Here is a 27,354-nt window from a genome sequence, read left to right as displayed (position 1 = left end):
ATGGCAGCATTGACTACATCCTAAACACTGGCCTTGATCCTAAACTGCACTTCAGTACCACCAATGACGTGCCATTGGTGCAGAAAGGAAAATCTCACAATGAGGTCTCAAGGACTGACACAGAGCAACTGTGACAAAGCAAGGCAAAGGGGGTGGTCCTTGGAGTAAAAAAGCAGACAACTTTCCACACTTGTTTGTGGGAGTAATAGAAGGTGATTTTCCAGTCTGTGGAGAATTTGATGAATGCACAATGGTGTAACCTCTTAAAAATATAACACAGAGCTTCATATTGCTTCATATTGCAGCATGCCACAATCCTTGTGTAAATGCTCATGACAGTTAACCTATAGCAGCCATTCAGGAGTTATCAAGAGAGGGCTACTCTTTAAAATCACAGAAAGGCAGATGAGAGTAGTCACAAAACTCTAGGAAAAGCCTGATGACACAGAAACACAAGCATGACATTTCCAGCAATTACTTGCTCAGGGGGTAGATGCAGTCCTTAGCAGTGTAAAAGGCTGTGCAAATACAGGAACGCTGAACTTTCTTTGTCATCTTTTGACTGACATGACTTCTTGAGTATCATGAAGAGTGGCCTGGCAGCTGTAGAGTCAACTTCCTCAGGACTCTTCGATACATCTCATCAGATCCCATAGACTTATGTACGCTCAGGTTCCTCAGGTGAACACAAACCTGATCTCTCTGAGGGACATGACTCCCACAGCTACATTTTACAGTCCATTCACTCACAAGGTGTGGGGAAGAGAGGCTGTCAGTGAGAACTGAGGCAAAAAAATTTTGAGTACCTCAGCCTTCTCCTCATCCTATTTACCAGTTTGCATTGCTTATCAATGGAGTAAATGCTTTCTTTGACCTTCCTTTTCTGGCTGACACCCCTATATATGCTCTTTGTTTTGTTCTGTGTGACCTTTGTGAAGTTCAGCTCCAGCTTTGCCTTTGCCTTCCTCACCCCATTCCTACAAAACTGGGCTGTGACCCCATAGTCTTCCCTGGATACCTGTCCTTACTTCCACTGACTGTCGATTTCTTTCTTGTCCTTGAGTTTGACCAGCAGGTCCTGACTAATGCATTCCAGTCTTTTGCCTTCTTTGCCTGAACTTTTACTCCTTTTCTTGTGTTTTACAGAAATCAGCCTTAAAGAGCTGCCAAACTTCTTTTGCTCCCTTGACTCTCAGAGCAGTTTCCCATGAGACCCTACTGACTACATCCTTGACAACCTGAAATTTTGTTTTCCTAAAATTCATTATTCTGACTTTACTCTTTGCCTGACCCATATCCTTCAGGACTGCAAACTCCTTGAGTGCATGATCATTGCAGCCCCGGCTGCCTCTAATCTTGACAGCCCAAATTAACTTGTGTCGGCAACCCACGGGTCCAGTATCACATCCCCTCTGGTAGGCTGTCTATAACCTAGCTTCAGAAGTTATCCTCCATGCACTACCAGAGTCTCCTGGACTGCTCACAGCTCGCCGTGTTACTTGCCCAGCGTTGAAGGCCCCTAGCCAGACAAGAGCCTGCAAGCAGACCACCTCTTGCAGCTGGAGCAAGAAGGCTTTGCCAGCAGGCTCCCCTTGGTTGGGCAGCCTGTAGTACATGCCAGCATGACGTTCTCTTTGCTGTCTCAGTGTCTGATTCTTACCCACAGGCTTTCAACCTGCTCATGCCTGTTCTTCAGAGACAGAACTTCATATTCAATCCACATCCTGAAACAGAGGGCTACCCCTCCACCCTTACTTTTCTGGAACAGCCTGTAGCCATCCATAGGTGCAATCCAGTCATAGGATTTGTCCCACCAAGTTTCAGAATTGGAAATAAGTTAAAACTTCACAGCAGCACAGTGGCTTCTTTCTCTTCCTGTTCGCTGCCCACACAGTGTGTACTGGTGGAAAGGCACCTCAGCTGAGCTGTCAGCTCATGCTGCCCTTTTGCATGAATGCCCTCTAATCTCACTGAGGTATTTCACTGGTATTTCTTGCCTTTTGTTACCTTAGGTGCCCCTGGCTTGTCTCCATACGACATCAAATGTGCTCCAGTGCGACTTTAGACAACTGGCAGCCAGCAGGTGCCTGGTGAAGGCAAACACCTCCAGCTGGGACAAGGGTTGAGAGAAAGGAGATTCAGATGCATTTCCCTCACCACTCTCTCACTGCTCAGGCTAGTAAGTAATGCACATTCTACTCACATTTCTATGATGATGTTTTACCTACCATGTAACTTCAATGTCTTCTGCTTGACACCTGAATCAAACTTCACAGGACCAAGCATGTGTTCCTTTTATACTCACCCCTGTCCAAGCAAAACATTGACTCCAGGGGGAATTAGGACACTGTGTCTCCTAATCCCTAGGTTTCCTTAACAACTATGTTTCCTAAGCCTACCCCTCCCCAATGCAACTATGCACTGCAGCAGCAAGACTGATGAAACTAGATCTTTAAAATCCTCCTGTATAAATGTTTGTCATCTTGCTGCTCTAATAAGCAGTTCTATACAGAGCTTCTCTCAATTACAGTTTGTGATGCATTAACTCCAAGAGTCATTCACCCAGTATTTCCAAAAATACATACATATAGGTGGGCATCAGTAGCTCTGTCAGCAGTGGTTATATCAATGCCTAAGGAATAAGGGCTACTGAGGTCAGAAATTGTGCTTTTTCCAAAAAAGAGCATAGAAACGACACTGATTGCTTTCTCTGCAATCAGCAAAAACAAGACAAAAAGCCAGATGCCAGGCTAATAAACTGAAACAAATTGCATTGAGAAAAAATTCTTAAAACCCCAAACAACCACTGAAATAATAAAAAAATACCAGTTAGCTTTTCAATTATACATTTCCTCTGTAAAAATTTGGAATGGTAACCACAGACTTGTTCTGGCTCTTTGTGGAGTTTATGTCTGACACAGCTGCTCACTTAGTTCAGCCACAGGACATCTTTACAAGAAAAACTGAATATAAGCAGCAAGCTCCAAGAAAAACAATAATAAGGAATTATGAAGCAGGAAAATTTGAGAAATTTACATTTGGTTAGGTACTCATTTATATAGAAAAATCGAAAGAAATGTCTAACACTTGCAAGTCCTGTTTTCATTTTTCTCTGTATTTTCCATATAGAAACAGGAAAGAATGTTACCAGGGTTCCTTAGGACAAAAGTTGATCTATCCATCCCTTCTGTGGAATTGCAGAATCTCAGTTTTGGGCCTTGGCTTTAGTTTTGTGATTTATTTTCATATTTTATTGGGAAAAAAAAAAAAAAAAAAAAAAAAAAAGGTAGAAAAGCAGTACATTTCTGAGATCTATGAACTCTTACATCTCCAGAAAATATTAGTTGGAAATATTACCAATACAGCCAGAAGGACAAAATTTTGCAAATGAAGTTTGTGAATGTTCCATGCCCTCTTCCCCAGCTGGATCCTGCAGGTAACAAAATGCAGCAACATTTTTTGTGTGGTAGATAAACCAAAATGTTATTTTATTCCATATCTATCTGTGTCCAAAATTGCTACTGTCTCTCTAAGACCCAGCAGTGCAGCAGGAAACATGGGGCCAGTGGGTGCTGGGTCTTTTTAAAGCCGGGGTCACCCCAGCAGAGCTCTCTTGCCTCCTCTCTCTTACTCAAGCCAGAGGCTCCCCTTCGTGCATTGGTTTGTTTCTCTCTTGCCTTCAGAGGGGGTTGTTTCGGGCAGGTTTGTGGAGCCACAACAGCAGCAACCCAAGAAGCTGCATTTCACAATAAAAACCTGTTTGAAAGTGGATTGTGCAGTGGGGGGCTAGAGCCATAGGGGATGGAGGGTGCTGTTTTCAGTGCCTGGGTGTCAGTGTTCAGGAACACACATAATCACGGGATATGATTATACACAGGTGCTTTTATTGAGAGCTCTGGGAATCGTGTACAGACCCAAATGTGACTCCGACATGGCTTTCCAGCTGAATACATTTTATATTCTATTGTTATATAACTTACATATTAATTATTAAACTTATATTGTTCTATTGTATACATTGACTTTATTCAAGCACAAGTTTCTTGTGCTCTTTCTTAGGCCCTGACCACACTTTCTCATGATTAGTCTTATGATTAAACAGTAATTATATTTAATTACTAAACAATCATCACATCTAACAATTATATCATTTATCATGTACTAGCTACACAGGTGCAGTTCTAGCAAGGTACAAGGCCTTCATGTACCTAGGGTATTTATTTTTTCAGGGCCTACTAAGCTTAATTTTCCTTTTAACCCTAAATCCCCATGATTTTAAAACCCTTTTACTATCATGGGGAGATCATTTCTGCCCCCCAACACCCCCACGGCTTGGGAACAGCAGCACTAACACCAGTGGAGTTCAGCAGGAGGCAGAAAGACCACAGCACCAACACCCAATGAACCAGAGGCTCACACCATGGGGCTGGAGTGTCCCAGCTACACCAGCAATTCTGCCACCAGAACTGCTTTGTAAACTCCTGCCTTCCTGGTTTTTTGATCCATAAAGTAGATTGCACTGGGCGGGGTTTGTCTGACAGATCATGCAGTTGCCTGAGGAAGACACTGTCTTGGGGAAGGTCACTCCCCCATTTTGAGTTTCCCCGTGCTCCCCAGGAGCTAGTGAGATTTCAGCACCTTTGTAACTTACGACTATTAGTTGGGGTATTTTTGCCTGTTGCTATTTTGTTTTGTTAGTAAAGTGTTATTTTCTTCACCTATACCTACTTGTACTAGATAGGGATTGATTATAACTATAACTATAAGGGTAGGTAACTCATTTCAGAGTGTCACTCATTAAATTGTCTTAAAAGAAAACAAGCAGCAATCCACTTTTGCCAGAGGTGGTGTTTAATCCCTTCCCCTTGGCCCCTGGGAGACTTGCAGTAGCAGTTTCTCCCCTGAACAGAGGGATGCACTCACAATACATGCAGGGCTGAGTGGAAAAGCCTGGCCCACATTAATGAACATAGAGTCTCAGTCCCAAAACATTCAAGGGGGTGCCTTGATGCTGAAGGTATAACTAGTGTTTTCATTCCCATCAAGACACAGATTATTTTATTTCTGGCAAGCTGTTAGATTCACACCAGACAACCTACATGGTATATACTGGGACTAATTGGTGTTGTCATCACAGAAAAAACATTCTGTTCTTTAAGCCTGCTTTTCTCCTCCATGGTTTCTTAAAAGCAGCCCTGTGAAAACAGCTCAGCTGAGAGATGGAGAAGCAGGAGGTGCATGTTTTGTGTTTGTTGTCTGAAGTGACTGGCATGCATTGCTGTTGTCAAGGTTTTGCTTTCTCTTCTGTATCTACAGGGACAGCAGCAGTTTCAAGCCTAAAGATTTCACTTCTTTGTAGAAAAAGCCCATGGTCCCACCTGGCCACTGCTGGCTGCCCTTCCAGGCAGGGAAGGAACCTGAATACCCCATCAGATCTGCTCATCTTCTTCAGGGAGTCAACCAGGTTTCCAGGTAACTCTCACAAAGCTGAGTAGTATGTTAAGAAACAGAAAATTTTTCTTAGAAAAGCACAGCCTGGTGTGATGAACATACAGACAACAGTCACGCACCTTCCTCTGGCCAAATGGACAAACCTGACAACAGGAGTTCCTCCAGCAGCTTTCTCTCCAGCTCACCTTACTTTAAGAGCTGAGTCTACCTACAGGGACTGAGATTAATGATTCCATCTTCTTCTTGCCACATTCACCAGACCAGGCCAGAGAACTGTTTGCCAGCCCCAGGCATAAATCTTCCAAGTCTCCTTTCCCAAAAATGGCTTTATGAATTAACAACCAGCTCCACCTCCTGCCCTGGCCTTTGCTCCCCCAGGAATTTCAGAATACAGCTGTTAGCAAGCCTGTCAAAATGAATACAATAAGCACTGAAATACTCTGTGACTGCAGCATCTGCTGGCAGCTACTACCACTCTGGGGAAGTCTTCCAGCCTCTGTCCATCAGCTTGCCTGTCAAAGTCTGGCATGGGTCCAGCCTGAGCTGCTGTTTTCTGCTTCTAATTTAGAGGAGTTGCTCCACTGCACTGGGGATGCTTCCTCTCCTTGTTCTCCTTCAAGTCCCAAGGTCCTTACATCATGCATCAGATCTCCTGTTTGTTCTGAGCCACAAGCAGTGGGTTTTTTCCTTTCACAATGACCTCAGCCTTTTTCCTACACTCAAATTTTGTTTCTGTTGTTTCAACCAACCCATCAGTCTCAGTAAACTGCTGTTCACATCACTCAGTTCGCATTTTCATGCTACTCATCGCATAATTTCGACAACTTTTCATCTGCTGACGCAAAGGCTGCCAAATTTTTGTTACGTATCTCTGATTTTCCTTCAAACAGCTCTTTCCAAAAGATATCTCCATGACTTCTGTTAGCTGGTATAAATCAACATCTTGTGTCTCAAATACAGGTAATATTTGGAGACACAAGATTATCTGCTGTGAATTTCTGGATGGGAAATAATTGAAAAAAGTTTGTTCTTTATTCTTTGGCATCCTAAATGAGTTTACATTGCCCACAGTGCACAGGGAATATTAAAGATAAGAAGCAGATACAGTAGAAATTACCAAGCATCTATTTGTTCACATTTTTCATCTATTCCATTACTAGCTCTATTTCTTTGCTAAATCATGTTTCCACCAGGATCAAGCACACAAGGGAATGTACTGTGACATCTCTTCCAGCACAGCTGATTGCCTTGGTCGAGTGCAGAAAAATACAAAATTTCATTTGTATTATGTTGTCTATTTACTTTGCTAATCACTCCTTTTATTTGCTTACACAGGTGCACGTGATGTGATGCAGTGGAGTATGCAGATAACATATTACAAGCTCTGATCTGTATTTTGTGCACATAATGTGCTCTGTGATATGAGCACATCTCAGCCTGGCCAAGGCAAACCTGCTTAACTGTAGTCCACACAGTCTTTGAAGAAAAAACTATCAAGCCTGCAATCCACATCAAAGTGTAGGCCAGCACTCCACAGGGAGCCAGTATAAGGAATTTGGTGAGCCAGACTATGAAACAAAGAAGTTCTTGCTGTGTTTTTAAAGGGGGCATTTATGGGGCCACACTTCTCCTTGGATCAGAGTGACAAAAACAGCCATACGGAGTAGTAATTTAAGAAACAGAAGAAAGAGATACTCCAACCCAATCAACCCTGTTTTGGTTTCTGCACATCTGGATTTCCATCATCTGGAAGATTAGGATTTTGCACATCAAAAGCAAAGATTTCTTGCTTGAGTCTTTGGTGTACTCCAAAGTGGTTAAACTATAAGCCCGTGGTACTCACAATCTAAGCCAAGCTCTGAAGCAATCCTGGACTTAGGGAAGCAGTCAGATTGGTCACAGGAAGTAGTGGCCCTGGGAGGGAAAGGGCAAATAAGCTTTGGAGTTGGCATGAGCAAGGAACAAGTCTGCCCGTCATGACTTGGCTTTGGTTGATGACAGAATAGGGTCACAGCATGCATGGGAGGTTCTGGACCAGGTTTTCCCTTGGGGAAATTAAAAAAAAAAACAAAACTCAGTTGGTGGCCTTCTGAAGTCATCTGCAAACCACGTAGATGCACTAAATGCAAGATTATAAAAGTTAAACTTTTCTACTGCCTGGATCTGCTCTTTTAGCATCTGCCAAATCATTTGGCCTACTGCATTACCCTGGAAAACAACTCATCTGCCTAAACACTTGTCTGTCTCTCCCAGCTACATCAGATCTACTAAAATGTAACCTTTGTCCACAAGCCCTATCTCTCCAAGGGAAACTACAGATCTGCTTGGGTAGAAATTACATTTATTCTGATAATTGGCTGGCCCCAGATCCTACACAGATGGAAAAAAAAAAAAACCTTGAAATATATATTTGTTTTCACTGGCATCAGAAGTTGAACTCCTATGAGTTCAGTTTCCTGCTTTACATAAGCTTAGTGGTTTTATATTTTTTTTTATACCAGAATCATTGGGATAACTGGCAGGCTCATGGTGGGCTGATCAATGATCTCACATCATAAAAGACAAACAGAACTGCAGACAGGTGAGGCATATATTTATATACACGACCTGAAACAGCTGTCTATAGAAAGAGCTTACTACAGGTGAGCTAATCAGATCCTGATGAGCAGGGGCAGTAACCTGGTCACAGGTCACCTAGGGAACTGGCCAGGCCACACCATCAGTTTCCAAAAACTGCTGGAGATCACTGTCTTCTAACCAGTTTATCACTGGCTGCTGTTGAGCAGCCCTTTATTTCCTGCTCTACTCACTCAGTGGCCACTTTGGCCAGAGGAACCAACCCTAACCAAGAAAGCAGCTGCAGTGACTCACCTTCTGCTTCATCCTGAAGCAAGCTTCATCCTGGACCAGATGCATGCGATGGCGAAAATTCAACATTCACAATCATAAAACCTTCAGTCAAGGAACACATCTATTGATGTTGAGCATCACAACCACCAGGCCCCATGGCTAACATTTCCCGGAGTTCTGCACAACTGCATGCATCAATTAACCATTTCAAAGATTGGCTTCAGTTTATTAGGGATGCTTCTATGCTTGCAGTCCTGTACATCATTCCTGCTTGGCAGGGGCTGGTAGCAACTGAAAGTCTGTATGACGTGTACAGAGAGACAGACAAAAAATCCACAAAATCGGAGAAGGGTTTATCAAAATAGTCCCAAGATATATAACTGTAATCTCCAGAACATCTCACACACACAGTGGTGAATTTACCGATCGTAGCAATACCCACAACATTCACAAAGTATTTTACAGGATACTCTGGGCCTCTGTGGGGAGGGGCTGATGCCTTAGGATTCTCTCACCCATCCCTAAGTAGTTGCAGTCCCTAGAACCACTGGAAGGATATTCAGTCTTGGAGCTTCTGCTCCAAGCAGGATAGTTGAACTGTCCAAAATTAGTAAGGATCACTTGGCATCAAAAGCAAAAGACAGCTCCTTCAGCATACTCTGATATAAGGAACAGAGACAGATGCCAGTCAAAGGTATGAATGTTCACTCATTTAGGAAATTTAAGAAGCAGTATTTGGCTTTCTACAGCACATCTAACTGCCAATTGTAAGCAATTGAGTTTTTATATATTTTAGGTTCATAAGGTTTTATTTTAATTAAAATAGCTAGTCAAACCCTTCTTTGTCCAACTCTGTGAACCATTTAACACGTCTGAATTCACCTTAGGCCATCAGATGTCACCAGGCGCAGGGCTCTGCCATCTGTCTGTCCCAGTCCAGTCTTCACACGTCTGTCACATTGTGGTGTGCTCTCTGCTTTGCCTTGCTAGGCAACAGTCAACAAATTAATTCCTTCAAGCATCCCCTTCAAATGATCCCCAGCTGCTCTGGGACACTTGTCATCACAGATGCTAAAACTTTATTTGTAACTCAAGCCTCAAATATTTCCATTTTTTTCCTAGATTACTTTTGAAGTGAAAAGCTCACGAGAATGTTGGTAAATTTTAGCACTTTCTGCAATGTCATTTCAGTGAATATCCAGTATTATCCTCAGGCAATTGCTCAGAAAGGAATTCAGCAAATCCCACTTGAGCTGTAAGACACATTTATCAAGACTGAAGTAAATCCTGAGATATAAATGAGCCATTGAAAAAAAATCTGTCAATCTGACCCTGCCAGTTCATGAAACTGTTTTCTTCAAGATGTCCTCACTGACTCCTGTTTCACAGTCAGAGTAAAAACTTGCCAAAACCTTCCAAAGTAACTGAGTTTATAGCTTCTCATTAGATATTTTGCATATTATTATTATTTTTATTATTATTATTATTATTATTATTATTATTATTATTATTATTATTATTATTATTATTATTCCCCCTAAGGGATCACTAAGGCTATTAGGCCTTATTTTAGTTATTTTATATCCTAAATAGCCTAGAGAGGATGAGGCTGAGGGAAGCCCTTATTGTGCTATTCAACATCCTCACGAGGGGAAGCAGAAGGGCAGGTGCTGATCTCTGCACTCTTGAAACCAGTGAGAGGACTCAAGAAAACAGCATAAAGCTGCGTCAAGGGACATTTAGATATCAGCAAAGGGTTCTTCATCCTGAGGCTGTTTGGGCACTGGAACAGGCTCCCCAGGGAAGTGGTCCCAGCACCAAACCTGACAGAATTCCCAAAGAGTTTGGGCAATGCTCTCAAGAACATGGTGTAATTCTTGGAGTGTCCTAAGCAGGGCCAGGAGTTGGATTCAATGATCCTGAGGGGACCCCTCCAACTCAGCATATTCTGTCATTTTGTGATCCTAGGGTGATCAAATAGACATGAATGAAGTTTATGTAAACCCATAAAATACTGTTTAAATTAACTTACACTCAGTGTGCTAAATCTCATTGGGCACTTAAGACTATTCCAAAGGAGTGGTTCCCTTGCAAATGTACACTCTACATTTGAGTATGTTCAAAATGCAGTTAAAGAGCCCCAAAATGTACCAGCAGATCTGACCTCACCTCCTCACAGCTGGCTGTTAGTACCCAAGAGTGGTCTCAGATGGATGCTCAGGTATGAATAAAGGACACTGTGACACTACCCTCCTGTTGCCTCCCAGTCCCTGCGGCCATTTTTGTGTGGTGGTCTGCCTGTGCTGGTTGTGGTATCAACTGTATGAACACACAAGCCTAACTAAGCAGCCTGTGCCTCATATTTATTCTGAATAAAAACAACTGTGCAGAAAATAAAGCCTGCAGAAATAACTTTGCTCTATCTGCCAAGCTTTGTGTGGTCTTTCTAAAAATAGTCCTTAATCCACATCTTCTGAGAATGCCTTTTAGTGTCATATTTGCCATCAAGTATAACTCAGAAGTTGAGATAAGGCAAATGCTGGAATGCTTGAAGGCGTTACCAAAGTTCATACAGCATCAACAAACACATTCAGTGCTGATCCCAAACACATGTTCTCTGTGTCTGCAGCTTCCCCAGGAAGAGCAAATTCTCTGCTTCAAAAGTATCTCCTGCAAACACGTGTCCCTTGACGGGAAATGGGAGCCAGGAGCTCATACTGGGCACATGTGAGTACTCCCACACGCTACTCACAGCACCAACAGGAGTGCTGGTGTCTGGCTGGTCACTGGCAGTGACTCACTGCTGTGTTTCTAGTGAAACAATTCAAGAAACAGATTTTCAAGCCTGCCCCTGCAACTGATCCCAGCAGTTTAGCAGTTTAGCTGTTACCCTGTGGAGTCAGAAACTTCTGCTGCTTGCAGAGAAAGCTCATTGTTTACTGAAGAAATCTGCAGTTCTGCTCATCCAAGAAGTATCAATGGACATCTCTGGGAATACAGAGACAATTTATTCCTTATTAAATGTTAATGAGTGATTAGACTAGCTGGACAACTGTTATTTTGGGTTCAAATTTCATACACAGGCTGCTCAACTCTTTAAAACAAAAAGGTTAGGACTGTCTTTTCCAGCCTCTGCTCCAAGCTACAGACTCAAATAGCATCAACACCTGATTCATAACACACACATGAGATTTACCATGAAACAAGGCATCAGTGCAATCTTCTGACATGGTCCCCAGCCTCTCCCTCTGCTGTGAACCAGGAGAAAGACCGACTTCCAGAGCACAGAGGGGGAGACTCCCAGAGCTGCTGCTCCTCCACACTTCAGAAGCTGAGCATAAACTAGGCCACAGAGTAGATGCTTGCCAAGTTGGAAAACAAGGGGAATATTTATAACCATTGGGAAGTCAGAAAAGACAAAAAGACAACTCTTCAATGCATGATACTGAAATAACCCAAAGTACTGAGCCCTATAGTTCCAGTGCTCTGAGGAAGGAAAGAATGCACAAGAGCTCACATACAAGTCTCCAAAAGCCTGGTATCTAAGGCGACTAAGAAGCTGATACAAGCTGACCTTGTATGAAACTATTACCGAAGGCAAAAAGACTTCACATTCTGAATTTAGGAAAATGTAATGACACAAGAATGCTGCAAAGAACTTTGCTATATGCATTTTTCTTTTTCCATTTAAAAAAATTATAATGGGGGGGGGGAGAGGGGAGTGTCCTGCAAATAGGTAACTAAATTTTCTGAAACATTCTGTAAGATTCATGGAGGCTCCTGCTCAAAAGGAATGACAAAAGTCAGAGGGTCTGCAAAACCTTACCAAGTTTTTTTAGTAAATTACACCCTTGCCAAGGAAATTGGTGTGTTTGCTCCTGGCCTGCTATATAAACACAAAACAGCGGCTTTTGGATAAAGGGATAGGGTAAAATAGAAGAGGGAGAGAGATGTTAATTAGAGAAGGAGAGAGAGAGAAAGAGAAGAAGGAAGGAAGAAAAAGATGTCACCAGTCCTGGCTTTAGTACTGAACCACCTGGGATGCCCAGGATCCTGGAAGTGCCCAAACATTCGGGCTTTGTGGAGTTACCTTTCTAGAAGTATGTTATCCCTGTCCTGGAGATAAGTTTCTTGCCTTCTATGTAAATCACCTACCACACATGGTATATTCTTTTAGACCTTTATGGAAACAGTCCAGAGGGCTTCAGTGGTTTTTGGTGGTCTTCATTTCCCCCTACAGTCCATACCCACTTCTTGCCCTCAATTCTGTGCCTGCACTTTACTGTGTTGTGCTTATCTCCACATTATTATTATTAAATATTATGCAGTTGTGCAATAAGCTGGTGAGATAGGAGAATAAAGCAGTAAGTATAGACTAGTTCATTACAGTTGGTGTTTTAAAAGCAATTAATTTAATTAATTCCTTTAGACGAAAATTTAAAACATGTCGCAAATGGAGAAAATAGCCAAATCAATTATTTGGAGTATTATATAAGTTATTTATTTATTTATTTATTTATTTATTTTAATCTGACCAGGGAATAATTTAATGAAGAATAGAAGTTTGGAACTGAACTACCCATCTCATGCTCATTTCTGATGCTCACTGAAGTTGTCACAGTACAGTCCATTCTCCCTCACAGCTTATGGCTCTTCAGTTGTGGATGCTTGCGGACTGTTGCTGATATAAGACTATTAGTATTAGCTAGAGATGAGGGGCAGCAGAAGTGGCTGATAGAGGACTGACAGAGGTCTCAATATTTCATCACTTTTATAATTCTCTCAGCTTTCTGGAAAAGAATTATTTATTGTTTGGCAATATACTGCCATAAAAAGTTGAGGTAAAGTGAAGAGATAAAGTGAATGGAAAGCAGAGCCATGACTCCTGGTTAAATTTTGAAATTCTGTGCTGTGTATCAATTCCTCTTTGACCTGGAGTCCATCAGCACCCTTTTCAACAGATATACTGTGGTCTACCTATTTAATGCATTCATGGCTTTGCACAATCTACCACTCCTAAACTCCTCTCCATGCCTATTCAGGGCTTTTTTCTGTCACCTTCAGGCACCTCAGGAGACACGAGTGACCACAGCAGCACTAATGGAAACCCTGCAGCAGATTCCCTGGGCACACCATGCTACCTCCTCCATGACCTGTGCTTAAATACCACAGACCCCCTGGCCAAATACAGCCTGCAAACATCTCCCCAAAAGACTTCACAGGCTTTCTTCCATTAGGCTAGAGAAAAATATTCCTGTGAGGCCCCTTCTGTCTGCTGCCCTTCCCTGCCAGGTGGTACACTGCAGTACAAAACAGCTCATACACACACACTGTACAAAATCAGATGGTACAACCACTGAATTAGAAAAGATCTTATGAGGATGATTCAGCTAGTGCAGATGTCCAGCAGGCAACAATTCCATTTTCCAGCAAGTTTAAAAGATAAAGTAGGAGTTTTTTTCTGTCTTTTCACAGAACTGTTTAAATATTTTTAGGCTGTGGACTTCTTTTGAGACTTCTTACTGCTCTGGGCTTCAACTTTCTCATAGTAGACTACCTACAGGTCAACCATGGGCATAGTAATTAAACTCCCTTCTAGATGCATAACTAACAGAAAACACAAAATGGTCTCTCTCAAAAAATAAATTCAAAAAACTAGCACAAAATCTAAGCAACATGAAAAGAGAACTTTTTTAACTAACAGAAAAATATCTAGCTGCCCAGCACAGAAAAAGATCCTCATTCCTATGTTAGTAAGGGATGATTGATCATGTAACCCTATTTTTGGCTTCAACACCCATCAGCTGTGAATTTATATTCACTTCATATTCACTCCAAATTTATATAAAAACAAACACTGATTACAGCTCTCAGACTTTTACCTACATGTGGTAGTCCAAACTACACATACCACTCATTTCCATATAAGATAACTTCACTGTGCAACATTCTCTCTTCTTTTTCAAACAAACCACAGTTACTGCCCTAATAACTCTCCAGTTTGACACTCAGTTTAAAATAACAACTAGAGGTGGCTATATTTAGAGAACAATCTGGTATTGGTATAAAGCCTCTCATGTTTCCACTCAAGCACACAAGAATATCCTTGGCCAGGAAAGAAATCCCTCTATGAAATTCAAACGCAAATCAATGACTGTATAGTAACTAGAAAAGATTCCTTCGTTTGAATTCCTCCTGCTCATTAGTGAACTTCAACTAAGCTTCTACAACACACAGCTTAGATTAGCGCTGTCTAGCTATATGGATGCATAGTCAAAATGTTAAAGGTTACTCTACTTGAAATGCTATAAAACAACATCTTAAAATGAAGCATTCCTATAGCTACATGTAAGTTTTTTTGAGACTGTCTATGAAGATGTTAATACCTGACAGTAAGCACAGTGAAGCTCAATATTAAGCCGCAGATGCAAACATTAAACATACCCATATAATGACACAGACTGGAAAACACACTTTATTCTGTACCGTGTCAAATTTTATCATTGCTTGTGTCCACATTATTATGTTGCTATGGTCTACCTCTAAGGGAAGAAAAAAATCTAGTATATCCAGTTTTCTTAAAAAAAAAATTATTGCTGCGATTTTTGTTACCTTTTAAAATCCAGGCACCAGGATAGCTGCATTTGCAGTTTGTGTTTGGGTATCTCTGTATACTCTAGCACTCAAGGCAGATTTTACTTTCCTTAAGAACTCAGGAATTTACACAATCAAAAAGTATTTTACACTATGGAAAACCATACCCAAATTTGTTCTCTGCTACTTTTTTAGAGTAAACTAAGCTGTAGCTTAAAGCCAGAGCAGTACTAGAAGTTCCTAATTTTCTTGCAGTCTGTCTTGATTCAATTTTCTGAACTGAACAGTTAAGGATAACACCTAACTGTCAAGCCATATAATGGAAAATTATTTACTATGGAGTACAGGCAAACTGTAACAACAATGGCATTACTCCAGTTCTCACTGTTGTTCTACTGTAATCACACAGGTCAAAACTGACTATCACCTGACACTTGGGTACACAAATACAATTCTCCTGGGATAAAAAATATTTCAGGAAGATTGTGAAGCATGAAGAAATGTGTCACCAGGTACCTGGTCTGCTGGTTCCAGCTCCTACCTAAAGCTTGTAAATTATTGTGATTGTCTGCCACAAGTGTTTACATGTCTAAGGCAGGGAATATACTTTGCTGTACACCAAGCATCTGGTACTCAGGGGAAGGAGAGAAGAAGGGATTTGCTAGAAGCAGACAACAGCAATAAATACTGATAATGAACTGCAGGTCAACTTGAGGATACATGGCTTGGGAGAATTAAGGACTCTATTTCCCAAACAGATGCAAGGAAGAGAGCACAGACATCTACATCTGTTTCATCACCTGCCTGAACATAGTGATGAGCTGAGAGCAACTCAGAGTCAATATCCATTCATTCATCGGCTTCTCTGCTGGCTCCAGAAAGCAATGATGCCAATTACCATCAACTCTCTCATATGGCCTAAAATGAACTCAATTCACTTTGGCCAAACAGCTGCAAAACTGTGGTCTCAGTCAAGGAGGTTCATGTGCTGAATGATCTGCCAAGAGTGATTAGATGGAGCACAACTATTTTGCTAAAACTTCCTCAGGATAACAACCATGTCTACAACAGAACATGCCAAAGGCAAGCTTTCAAAAGGAAATTACTAAAAAAGTAGGAAATTATAAAGAACAGATCCTGTCACAAAATGCATCACAGCACTCTACATTTTAGCCTATCTGCTACCCATAAAATTCTGCAGCGATGAGCATTAGAAACATTAGCTACATGACAATCAAGCTCCAAAGATACCAGTACGTAGCAAGTTCTCCATATACTGCTTACAGCTAAGAGATCATTAATCTACAAGGATCTACAACAAACTCATTTCTTCTCTTCCATGAGTGTGCAGAGATTTCATATGCACATATATATAAACGGATCAGGCATCTACACATAGCATGTGACTATTCTGTTTAATTCTTAACTTTAAAAGGAACCAGAAATTCTTATGTTCTTTTGCTATGAATAAAGATATCTCTGAAAGGCCACTGCAGTAAGGCTTTTTTAACTTTTAGTCAAAATATGAAGATGCCACAGATTCACAGAATAGCTGGTTGGAAGAAACCTCCAGAAATCATCTGTTCTGACCCTCCTGCTAAAGCAGGGCCACCTACAACCAGTTGCTGAGGACAATGTCCAGATAACTTTTTAGTATCAGCTAGAATAGAGACTCCACAGCCTCAAAACCACCCTCACAGTGAAAGAGCACTTCCTAAAGTTCAGAGGGAGCATTCTGTGTTGCAGTGTGTGTCTATTGCCTCTGGTCCTGTCACTGGCTACCACTGGAAAAAGTCTGGCTCTGTTCCCTTTGCACCCTCCATTCAGGTCCTTCTATTTATTAATAATATAAACTTCCCCTTCAACCCTTTTTTTCTCCACACTGAACAGTCTTGCAGACTTTTCTCACACAAGAGATGCTCCAGTCTCCTAATCATCTTCACGATCTTTCATTGGGATCTCTCCAGTATGTCCATGTCTCTCTTATACTGGGAAGGCCAGAATTGGATAGAACTCCAGACAGAGCTCCAACAGTGCTGAACTTCTGTTCGGGGCAGGGTCACTCTTGAGCTGCTGGCAACACTGCTAATGCAGCCCAGGACACCATGAGCTGCCCTTGCCACAAGGGCACATTTGCTGACTCATGTCCAACCTCATATCCACCAAGGCTCCCAGGGCCTTTTCTGCTTAGCTGTTTCTAACTAGGCCACAATATAAAAAACATGGACTGTTTTCTCAAAAGACCCTCCAGTGCTCACAAATCTTGCATTAACCATAAAGATTTCAAGTCAGAAGTGACTTTACCTTATAAGTACCTATAACTCTTATGAGGCTGGTTGGATCCTTATAGCAAGGCACCATTCCCATCATCTAACCCTGGAATAGACACACAGATTTTAAAGTGGTGCTTGCTGCATTCCACAGTTCTCTAACCCAGAGAAAGCACTCATTCCACCTGTTGACTCCAGCACTTTTCAAGGGCCTTCTCAAGTCATGTTCATGGTAATTTCTGAAAAGCAAGAAACCATGTTCCAGGCTAGAATAAATGTGAAAGAGGTGAAGTGAGTTACATTTTCATTGCCAGATCTACAAATGAATTAGTAAGTACATTGGACAATTAAGGTTCCCCATCTTATGTATCTGCTGAGGATTTATACTACAAGTGGAAAGCGCTTTTTGGAACACGTAAGAATTTTACTGAAGAGAATTTTGTTTAGTGCATTAGAACTTGATCTTTAATGTTATGATAAGAAAACGGGGAAATCTACTTATTCACAGGTATGATCAGGTATAATTGTCTGCCTTCCTTACTCTCCAGGCATAACATCTTGCCACAAATGCATTAGCATTTCCCTAGACTTTACTGTCATGCAGGAGCCTGCTCCAATCTTTTTGAACCATGAGGGACAGACAAGGCAACAGTCTCACAGTACTGATCAATTGTTAGTGATGTAACATCAAAAAAATAAGAGAATCTGAAAAATGGATAATTACTTCCTTCAACGGCTTCATATCTCACTATGGTTTTGTATAAAACAGCTGTAAACAGTCCTTCCATTTCTGTAGCTCTTTATGCATTTTTAATATCAATACAGTTTGTGGGCCAGGAAATTTGAAGAAACTTGGCATGTCACAAGAGTGCCTCTTAAAACATTTTAACAGTTTGCTAATTGAAAACTGTGAAGACTCTGTTTCCTAAAAGACTTTGGTTAATGTTTCAAATGGAAATCTAATTACCATGATTCATGGTTATTTTCATACTAGACTTACAAGGTTTTCAGAAGGGAATGAAGTGCTAGTAACATGTAGTTCATACTTTATCTGAGAATATATCTATTTAAAACAACATTCAAAGTACACCAACACAATTACTCGCACTTGTAGTCTCAAACACTATTCTTGAGCTACATTTGGCAAAGGAAAATGTGTTGGAGGAAAGAACAGCCATAGAGTGTAGAACACACTCTGTTAATCAAAGACCACTACACTGTTACATAAAATTGTAGGAATCTTTGGCTTGATTACGATGTGAAGGACTACTGTAATCACACGTTAATCTCTGGCTGTCTAGAGGCACAGTGAAAGATGGGGTAAAAGAGGCTTACTCTTTTCAATGGGAGCAATAAAATTCTTCAAATTATATAAAGGATTCTAAGCAATCAAAACATTATATAAAATTACATGGATGGCTGTGGCCTTTTATTTGGCCTTCTGTAGCATAACAACTAAAAAGTATTATTAAGACAGTAAAAACTTAAACATTAAAGGAAAATCTGTCTAATTTTTAAAGTATAATTTTTGTGAGATGTAACCACAGAAGATTTGGCCTTATTTGGTAAGTTTAATCAGTCAAGTAATTATAGCTTTTCTTGTGTTGCTCTTGCATACAGTGGCTGGGGACAAAATGTCTCAGAAAGTAACGTAATGGGAGAGCTCCAAAAAAAGCTAATAAAACCAACTAGTTGTAACTGGTTTGGACTTACTTTTTCAGTAAGCTTCCAAATATATCTACTCATTAGCATCCTATATAATAAGAATATTAGGACATTTTCAGGCTGATTCTATTAAAGTTTTGAACAGTCTGGACCATGTGCAAGATGAAGAAATCTTCTTTACTAGTAGAAATGCTTCTGGAGTGTCTGTGATTATCCTTTCAGCACAAGTGCAAGCTTACTTTTCCTCACTAAAGATCTTGACTCACGTTGGATCTTGTCCAAAATTTATAGTGAAAATTTCTTCCCTTCCCTCCAAAAACTGAACTGGCAAATGATTGGCTTTCCTCTTCATTTTTCAAAATGATTATGCATGTAGCGTAATAGGTGCAACAACCACAAAGTACTGCCTAATAGCACTTTTACTGATGAAAAAACTCATGCCATGCTGCATCTTGAAATTCCTGAAAGAAACTTAACTTCAGTTCATTTGCATCTTCCATTATTTTTCAGAAAGCTGAAAATATTTCTAGTAGTTTTCAGTGATTTTTCCATATCTGTACTTGAATTTTAGCAAACTTCAACAACATCTGCAAGGCCAGGAGTAAATGCAAGTTATTTATTTGACTGAGGTGATTTCACCTCCATCACAGCTCCCAAATCCTCTTTTGCCCTCCTACAGTTTTTTCTTTTTCTTTTTTTTTTTTTTTATTCAAGTGGCAAATTATCTATTTTCAGTATTTTCATGACAAAAAAATAGTCCAGCCTATTGTCAGAAGTGCAATGTATATTCAGTAAATAATAATTTTCTAAGAGTCATCCTCCTGCTCTTGCGGCTAAATTCCATGGCTCAGTGTAAAAATGCACTACAGCAGTTGTTGACTCTGTAAGTGCTGAATCAGTAACAGCTGTATGTGAAAACACACTTATGGGAATGTTACTATTCTGTGGAGAAGAGGAATGCTTTGAAACTCATCTCTCATGTAGTGACTCACTGACAACAATTTAGGCTTTGCTTCTTCCCCTACCCCTGCACAGGCAACTGCTGCTGAAGCTCTTGATGGACAGAAAGCGTTTTTGGCAGTCTTTTTTTTTTTTTTTTTTTTTGCACAAGACTTGCCTCCAAAGATAGGGAAAAATACACTAACTGTAATGTGGGCATAGCTCATTAAAAATGCTATTACCCAGAAGTCTAGGATGGAAGTTATACTGGGGCAAGCAAAATGTAAGATTTCATACTGGGATCAGCAAGACAAGGGATAGGCTGGAGCAAGATGGAATGCTCCTCACACATGGTACTACCATTAAGCTGCCAGTAACAGCCTGAACAGGGAAATAGTGTGAAGAAACAAGTTGCTAACACAAGAGTGGTGGCTGAGTAGTCAAAGTGGAGTGTACAGGAGAAATGGCATCAGAAGTAAAGGAAAACAAGAAGAACATGAGATTCTAAGTGTGAAAGAAGTATGTGAGTCAACCTTTCTTTCCCTGCTCCTCAGAAAGGACAGCTGTCACTCTAAATTCAATTACTGTGGCCCGGAACACCAACATTTTAATTATCAGGACAAGGCAAAACAGACCATGCGCCAATCTAAGAGCTTCTATCCTCCATCAAACTGGTCTTGATGCAGAGATGCCCTGGCTACAGGTTTGGAAACCCCAAACCAATAAGCTCCTGTGGCAGAGTGAATTCAACAACTGCAGCTAGGTACAAGCTGGTGCAAGTCTCCTTGACTCCCAGGTACACAGTGATCTCACAAAAAACACGTGAGACCACTTGTCTCATTACAAGAATTGTACAAAGCCAGCAATGTTACAACTTTTTTTACATTTTCAGATTATGTACTTCCTAATGTACAGGAAAATACTGTAGATAGATGGAAAGAAAACTAAGATCTCAAATGTGCTAATTTATTTGCCAATAGGTTTGTATCAGAGCATGACAGAGCACACATCAGACATAGACTGTGCTGTGCCACACAAGCCACACAAAAAAAACTAGAATTGCCAATTATCACCTGCTCCATTACTCTGCATATTACAACCACATGATGTGACATTCAAGATCAGAGATCTCAGATCAAAAGAGGTCAATTTTAAGTCATATGGCACAGCTGTAAATACAAGCTATTTAAATGGTATGCAGGCAATGTTTAGATTTGAGATTCCTTATAATGCTGCTGCTCTCATGCCTGACTTATCTGATGACCTGCAATAGCTGTCCTGTCTCTTGAAATTATTTTCCATATATTTTTAAGTGTAGCTATGTGATAAATATGTTGCAACAAACAAACTTCAGTTTCCTGAAACTACTTTTATTGATGTTGCTTGCTCACTAGCTTTCCATAAATTATTACCTAATGGATGCCTGTTTGGAGTGTATCACAGGAACAATGTCTTGGAATAATGAGGCAAAAATAGGCATATGCTTTAGGAATAAGAAAATAAGGCCGTATTTATATGTAATGTAATCTCTTACATCACTCTTCTGAGTGAAATCTCTTTTCCTTCAAAATATTATAGAAAGAAAAAACATGATTAAAACCCTGAAATATGTCCTATTAAAATGCATCCTTGGTGACATGAGATATGAAGAAACACACACTTCCAGAATTTTGAAGGAAAGCAACACACACAAAAATATGCATTTGAAGCTGTCAATAGGTGCATACAGCAGTATCAACTACTAGTGATAGCTTTCACTAGTGTTTAGTGTTTAATGTGTGATAGTGTTTCAGTGCCACAAAACTCATTAGGCACATTTAACAGTGATCACTTACTTTTTGGAACACATTGCTAATATAAATAAACTCTCTTCCCTATAGGTTGCTGTTGTAATGGACAAGTTTCTTATCTAGTGCTTAAATCCAGGCAAGCAGGTGCAGCATAGCAAACTCCATTAGGGCAAAGTTAAGCTGAAAGCCAAAATGCACACTATTTTTAGCACTATTAAACTGGTCTCTGTTAGAGTGAAAGGCAACGGAAAACCAAACATACCCACAGTTCACACAAAGTGCTGTACAGATATGGTAAGTAAAAATGTAAACATTGCCCCGAGTCACAGAAAAGACATGCCACCATTATTGTGTCTAATGAAATTTATCTGTAATACTGTTTGTGAGCAGGATGTTCTTACCATCAGGTTATGGCCAGCTCTGTGCTGGACACAGCTAAGAGGAACGCAAAAAATGCTCAAACCTACCACTTCAGAATGCCTACAATTGAACCAAGGTTATGTTTTCTACTGCTGTTATAAGTGGATCTACATGGTTTTATTTATTACTCTATTCAGGATTACTGCCTATTACACACATCATCTTCCTTTGTTTCAAAGACCATTCTGGATTTGCAGAGCCTGTCTGTAGTCTAAAATAATTGTGCAATTTGGTTAAAGAAAATTTCAAGATTATTTGAGATATCTTACCCTACACAATTTGACAGTATGTATTAGAATTAACTGGTACTTCACTTGCCCACACATACGCTGTGGACAAAGAAGTGAATTCTTGTGGAAATCAACCACTATGCATCTATAAAGCTCTATGCCCCAAAATAACTGGACATGAACTCATGCTCCATACACCTGTAGGTGTTAGAACCAGCATGGTGTTCAAACTTCTCAACTATCTTTAACTACTATAGTAGCGACAAATATAGATGTGATTTCTAAATTTCCTACCCATTGGTTGAGTCCAAGAGTTTAATCTTTGTCTTATATTCTGAACTTTAAGTAAAATTATCTGTTCAGAGGCATCATGAATGCAATAACATTTCTGCGGGCATGCCTACACCACTGAAATGAAAATGGACCATTGTCTCCTCTGTTTATGTATAGGAGAAACTCACATAAAGCTTTCAGATCTTATCACTGGTAACATACAAATTGATCTGTTGCTCATTTCAGAAGCAGGATTGCACTATGATGATCTCTTCCTGAGCAACAACATTCCTATGTTTCTTGTGTAGTTGGTATTCTACAAACACACAAAGCAGACTGTGTTGCATGGAATTTCCCATGCTACACTGAAAACAGAACTGGCTCCTTAGGGAACACACTGCCTCAAGCCTGATGCTGTACTTAAGCAGCGTGGGCCATGACCTCAGTTGGGTGTGCTTCCCAGCCCACCCCAAGGCTCACTAGACATTTACATCCACAGCTTTTTCTGTGTGTTACATTTTTCCTTGCATGGTGTTTGTCTGCTAAAATCATTATAGTTCTAAAAGGCAAACACCAAGCTAGCCAGTGAATGAAAAAGCTGACAATTAAAAAAAGCACCTTGATATGCTTGAAGGTCCTATTCCTGAATTCAGAGTCATGTGAGAGAGTTTGACTCTTACGCAGGGTTTCACTGAACAGAGATATTATGGAAGCACAGGTCAACTGGACAGATGTCTGAATTGTTTTTTGTGTAGCTGTTCCTACAGGCATCCACTTCACTAGGGCCTGATTTGCCAGTCTTGAGTAAAGCACTTAACAGTGAAACGGCTATCATTTGTAGCATTGAGTATTTTCTTTTGATTGACACTTGATTAAAATAGGGCCTAAAATGCCACTTACAAGTATCAAAACTTTACCTAAAAAATTAAATTTTTTTCAATTATGAAAATTCTAAAATTAAACAAAACAATTACTGTAAGCTGGAACTACCAGAACACTAAAGAGAAGCTAGAAACATTTAAAACAGCAGGAACATTTAAAACAGCAGCTGAACCTTAGAAATATATTCATTTAAGTGGGACCGTGTAGCTGCAAACAAAAGCAAAACTTACACTTTCTTTCTGTGTGCCCTGCCCATCGGAAGATACTCGCTTCCTTGGCAACTGGGCAAAATACTTTCAAGTATGGAGTGGAAATTTCTGGGCATGGTTTTAGTTATATTTACTTCACGTTGACAGTCTGGCACAAGACTACGCTATTGAGAGAGTTATAAGATGCAAGAACTTACACTGCGAGTCAGATAATCCCTCTGAAAGACCCACTGAATGTAATTCTATACCAGAAATAACATTTTAAAACAACAAAAGAGAAGTGGAACAATTCAACGCTAAGCTGTGTCTCCTGTTCTTAACCTCCTCTGTGTCCCAGTAAATTACCACATGTACATACGCTGACCAGCAAGTACCAGGAGGACACAGTGCTGCCAAAAGGGGCATGGTTTTATAAGACAAAAGAATGGAAGAGCATCTAAGGAAGACTAGTTTTGCACACCTACTGTGTAGATGAGAATGAATTATTTTCAACTAGATTTAGTTGTGATTCTATGAATGTATTTCTAAGGAGAAGTAATAACATAATACCTTGTGTACCGAATGTTTGCACAGAATGTCTTGCTACGATCAAATTACAGACTGCGGAAAAACTGTTTATAATGGAAATGCTGACTATGAGCATAGAACTATGCCTATTACAAAAGCTGGTATACCACATATCCTCCCAGAGTATAACAGTTCAGTTATGTATCTCTGAAAATAAGATGTGCAATAATAGAAGCTGTGCAGTCGCTGGTATGTTTGTTTGTAAAGAAAGATCAAACTATGGCAACAAAAATTGTGTTCTGTGCACCAAAAAAAGCAGGCTGCTGCTGATCCAAATCTCTAGTCAAAGATCCCTACATCTTGAAACACTGTAGTGTGGATGTGCACAACATGATAGATACCCACTTCTGCAGGTTTTGCTACCAGCAACTCACAGTCCCTTGGAGCTGAATCAATATTACTACCATGTAGTATAAAAAAAACTATAAATAGCCTATAAATCACAAGGAGGAAGTGCTGCTTTGCAGACAGACTAAAGAGGGCATGGTGTTAGGAGGCATAGCTGGGACAGCAAAGAGGGTTATTAAATTTCCACTAGTACCTTCAAAAATGCAGGAAAATCAATGTATATTTAAATAAATAAACTAAGAAATAAATAAGAGAAAAATAACGTATTTCAATTATTACATTCTTGCAGGCTTTTCTGAGTTAGAGTTTTTTGCACATTCTCGAAGCCTACTGACTGATCTAAAGAGTAATAATGAAGGTGACTTATTTTGCATAGGTGAGAACTGGGTGTGAATCCGGGGGAAAAAACGTTTTTCTCAACTGAGAGACAAGTGGAATACAAAACTGGACCAGCCAGTTTTGAATGGAGCACTGAATAATGGTTTCTGAGGGATTGTCTATCTCTGTTTATCTATAGTCACCTCTTCATTATTTTTGGCATCTTTTTTTGGGCTTAAAAACTTTAAAACACAGTCCCTTTTTCTGTGTAAGCACAGCTTTCACTTCATGAATGACAATTTGGTGAGAACATAATCAAAAATTATTTTATCACCCAGTTACACCATGCTGTGTATATTTTTGTTCAGTCTTTTGTTCATGTAGATTCTGTCAAAAATTGGAGCCCACACTGAGAACTTAACAAGTAGTTACAATTGCAAGAAAACTCTGTGCAGTGACTGACTATTCTTTTCAATAGCATTAAGTCTTGTAAAGCCTAATACAACTTACTGAAAGACTTAACTGTTTCTGTTGAACTGGAGGTACTATAAATCGGAGAAAAGTCTAAACTGAACATGTTGCAAAGACACTCTTGCCAAAGATTGTCTCTTGCCCTGGAAATGCATTCACTTTTGGAGTAGAACCCAAAATACATTTAGGAAAAAAAATAATGCGTAAGGAATGCACAAGGAAAATAATGCATAAGGAATGGGACCGATGTGACTGGTTTTTTTTAGAAAGAGGACTTGATAAAGGACACCTTTTCCCAACAACACGTGAAAGACAGAGAAAGAAAGGAGATCTCTGAGGCGTCATGCAGAAACCTGCAGAGATACCTGTGCCGGGGAAGTGTAGACGCCTCCCAGCAGGGCCTGCCTGTTGGCAGGGGACTGTCACGCACACGGGAGGGGCTGGACGGAAAACCGAGAGGCGCGGCACCGCCGGCAGCAGCAGCACCCCGAGCTGCCGCCGCCCCGCCGCGGGCTCCGGCAGCGCCGGGCGGGAGGTGAGCGTGGGGGAGCCAAGCCCGGAGCCAAGCCCGGAGCGGCGGCGCTCTCACCTTCCCCGTGCAGAGTCCAGGGCAGATGCGCGTAGTCCCACTGGTAGCCGCAGGCGCTGTCCTCGAAGGTGCACGACCCGGGCGCAAGCAAGGCCGCCCCGGCGAGCCGTAGAGCTGCAAGAACAAAAACGAGCCACGGTCACGGCGCGCTCGGCCCGGGGGCTGCCGGCTGGGGGCCGCCGCTGCCCCCGGAGCAGCGCCGGGCGCGTCCCGGGCGGGCGGGAGGCGGCCCCGCCGCCCTTACCGTGCGCGGCGAGCGGGCAGAGCCGCACCATCGGCCCCGCCGCCCTTACCGTGCGCGGCGAGCAGGCAGAGCCGCAGCATCTTCCACTGGCGGCGGCGGGGAGAGCGCGGCCGGCCCGGGGCGGGGAGAGCGCGGCCGGCCCGGGGCGCGGTGTGCGGCGGGGCTGAGCGCGGCCGCTCGGCTCCCAGCGCGGCCGGGCAGGCAGGGGAGGAACGGGGAGGGACCGCGGACACCGCGGGTGGGCGGCCCGTCCCACTCCTCTCGCCAAGCGGGGTCGGCCCCGACGGTGGCTCAAGGCCGGAGTGGCTGAGGCTGGAGTGCCCTCCAGAATGGGGGTTACCTTCTCTCCGGACAACCTGCGGAAGAGTACCACCCCCCACGAAGGGAAAATGTGCTTTCTTACGTTTTAGTGTTTGTTTTTTTTTCCCCCGCGTTTCTCCCTGTACACGGTGCATCGCTCCAGTCATTGCTGCGTACTGTCACTGGGTACTACACGAAGAGTTTGGCTCTGTCTGACGTACTCGCTGTCAGGTGTTTGTGCACAACTGCAACATGCCCACTCAAACACATCTGCAGAGAACAAAGGGGCTCTCACCCCACCAGAGCTCCCATGTTATCACGCCTTGCCCTTCCAACCTTCCCTTCCACTAAACCTGACCTCCAGAGGACCATGGCAGGGTACCCTGGCACTTTAAGCTAAGAATGGTCCAGCAGCTGCTGAGATACTCCGAGTGATGCAGCTCATACGCTTACAGAATAACTCAGGACTAGACCATGAGAGATGTCCAGTTCAAACCCAGCCCAAGCAGAGGCAGCTTTGAGCTTAGACCAGGCTGCACAGTTGAGGTTTGATAACCTCCCAGGCTGGTGACACCTGCCTGGGCCCTGACTCCAGTCCTGGGCTGTTTTTGTGGGGAAAGTGTTTCTTCCTTGTGAATGCTCTGAATTTCCACTGTTTCAGCTGTGCTACTCCCTCTCACTCTCCAGCCATGTACCACTCTGATGAGTCCTGATGCTGCATTTCCTCTATCCCTCTCCTGTCCAGGACTGCTGTTGGATGTTGCCAAAGTTATCGCTCTTCCCCGCTGAACCCTCTCCTCACAGGACAGGGTCTCCAGGCCAACTGCCTCAGTGCCTTCCCTCACCTCACATCTAAAAGAGATTAAGATCACTTAATTTGTTGCACTGCAAGTACAGAAATTATTTGTCTAATCAGGACTGCAGACATAGCATACTTTTCAGAT

The 27,354-nt window shown here is 41.6% G+C and overlaps 1 protein-coding gene across 4 annotated transcripts in view; it reads right to left on the bottom strand.

Moving 5' to 3' along the window:
* MAMDC2 (MAM domain containing 2) overlaps positions 1-26,927 on the bottom strand; it is a 57,253-nt gene extending 30,326 nt beyond the window's left edge. Inside the window, exons 1-2 of one of the 4 annotated variants that reach the window (XM_072922465.1) lie at positions 26,514-26,927; positions 25,867-25,980 (exon numbers count right to left, since the gene is read on the bottom strand). In XM_072922465.1, the coding sequence (XP_072778566.1) occupies positions 25,867-25,980; positions 26,514-26,577 (178 nt within the window). In that variant the 5' untranslated portion in view covers positions 26,578-26,927. The other 3 variants (XM_072922464.1, XM_030258058.4, XM_030258057.4) reach the window with 3 other exon arrangements.
* Between the last annotated feature and the right edge of the window lie 427 nt (positions 26,928-27,354).

This window comes from Taeniopygia guttata, chromosome Z (genome assembly GCF_048771995.1).
Source record: "Taeniopygia guttata chromosome Z, bTaeGut7.mat, whole genome shotgun sequence".
Classification (NCBI taxonomy): Eukaryota; Metazoa; Chordata; class Aves; order Passeriformes; family Estrildidae; genus Taeniopygia; species Taeniopygia guttata.
This window is presented reverse-complemented; position numbering and strand designations above follow the sequence as displayed.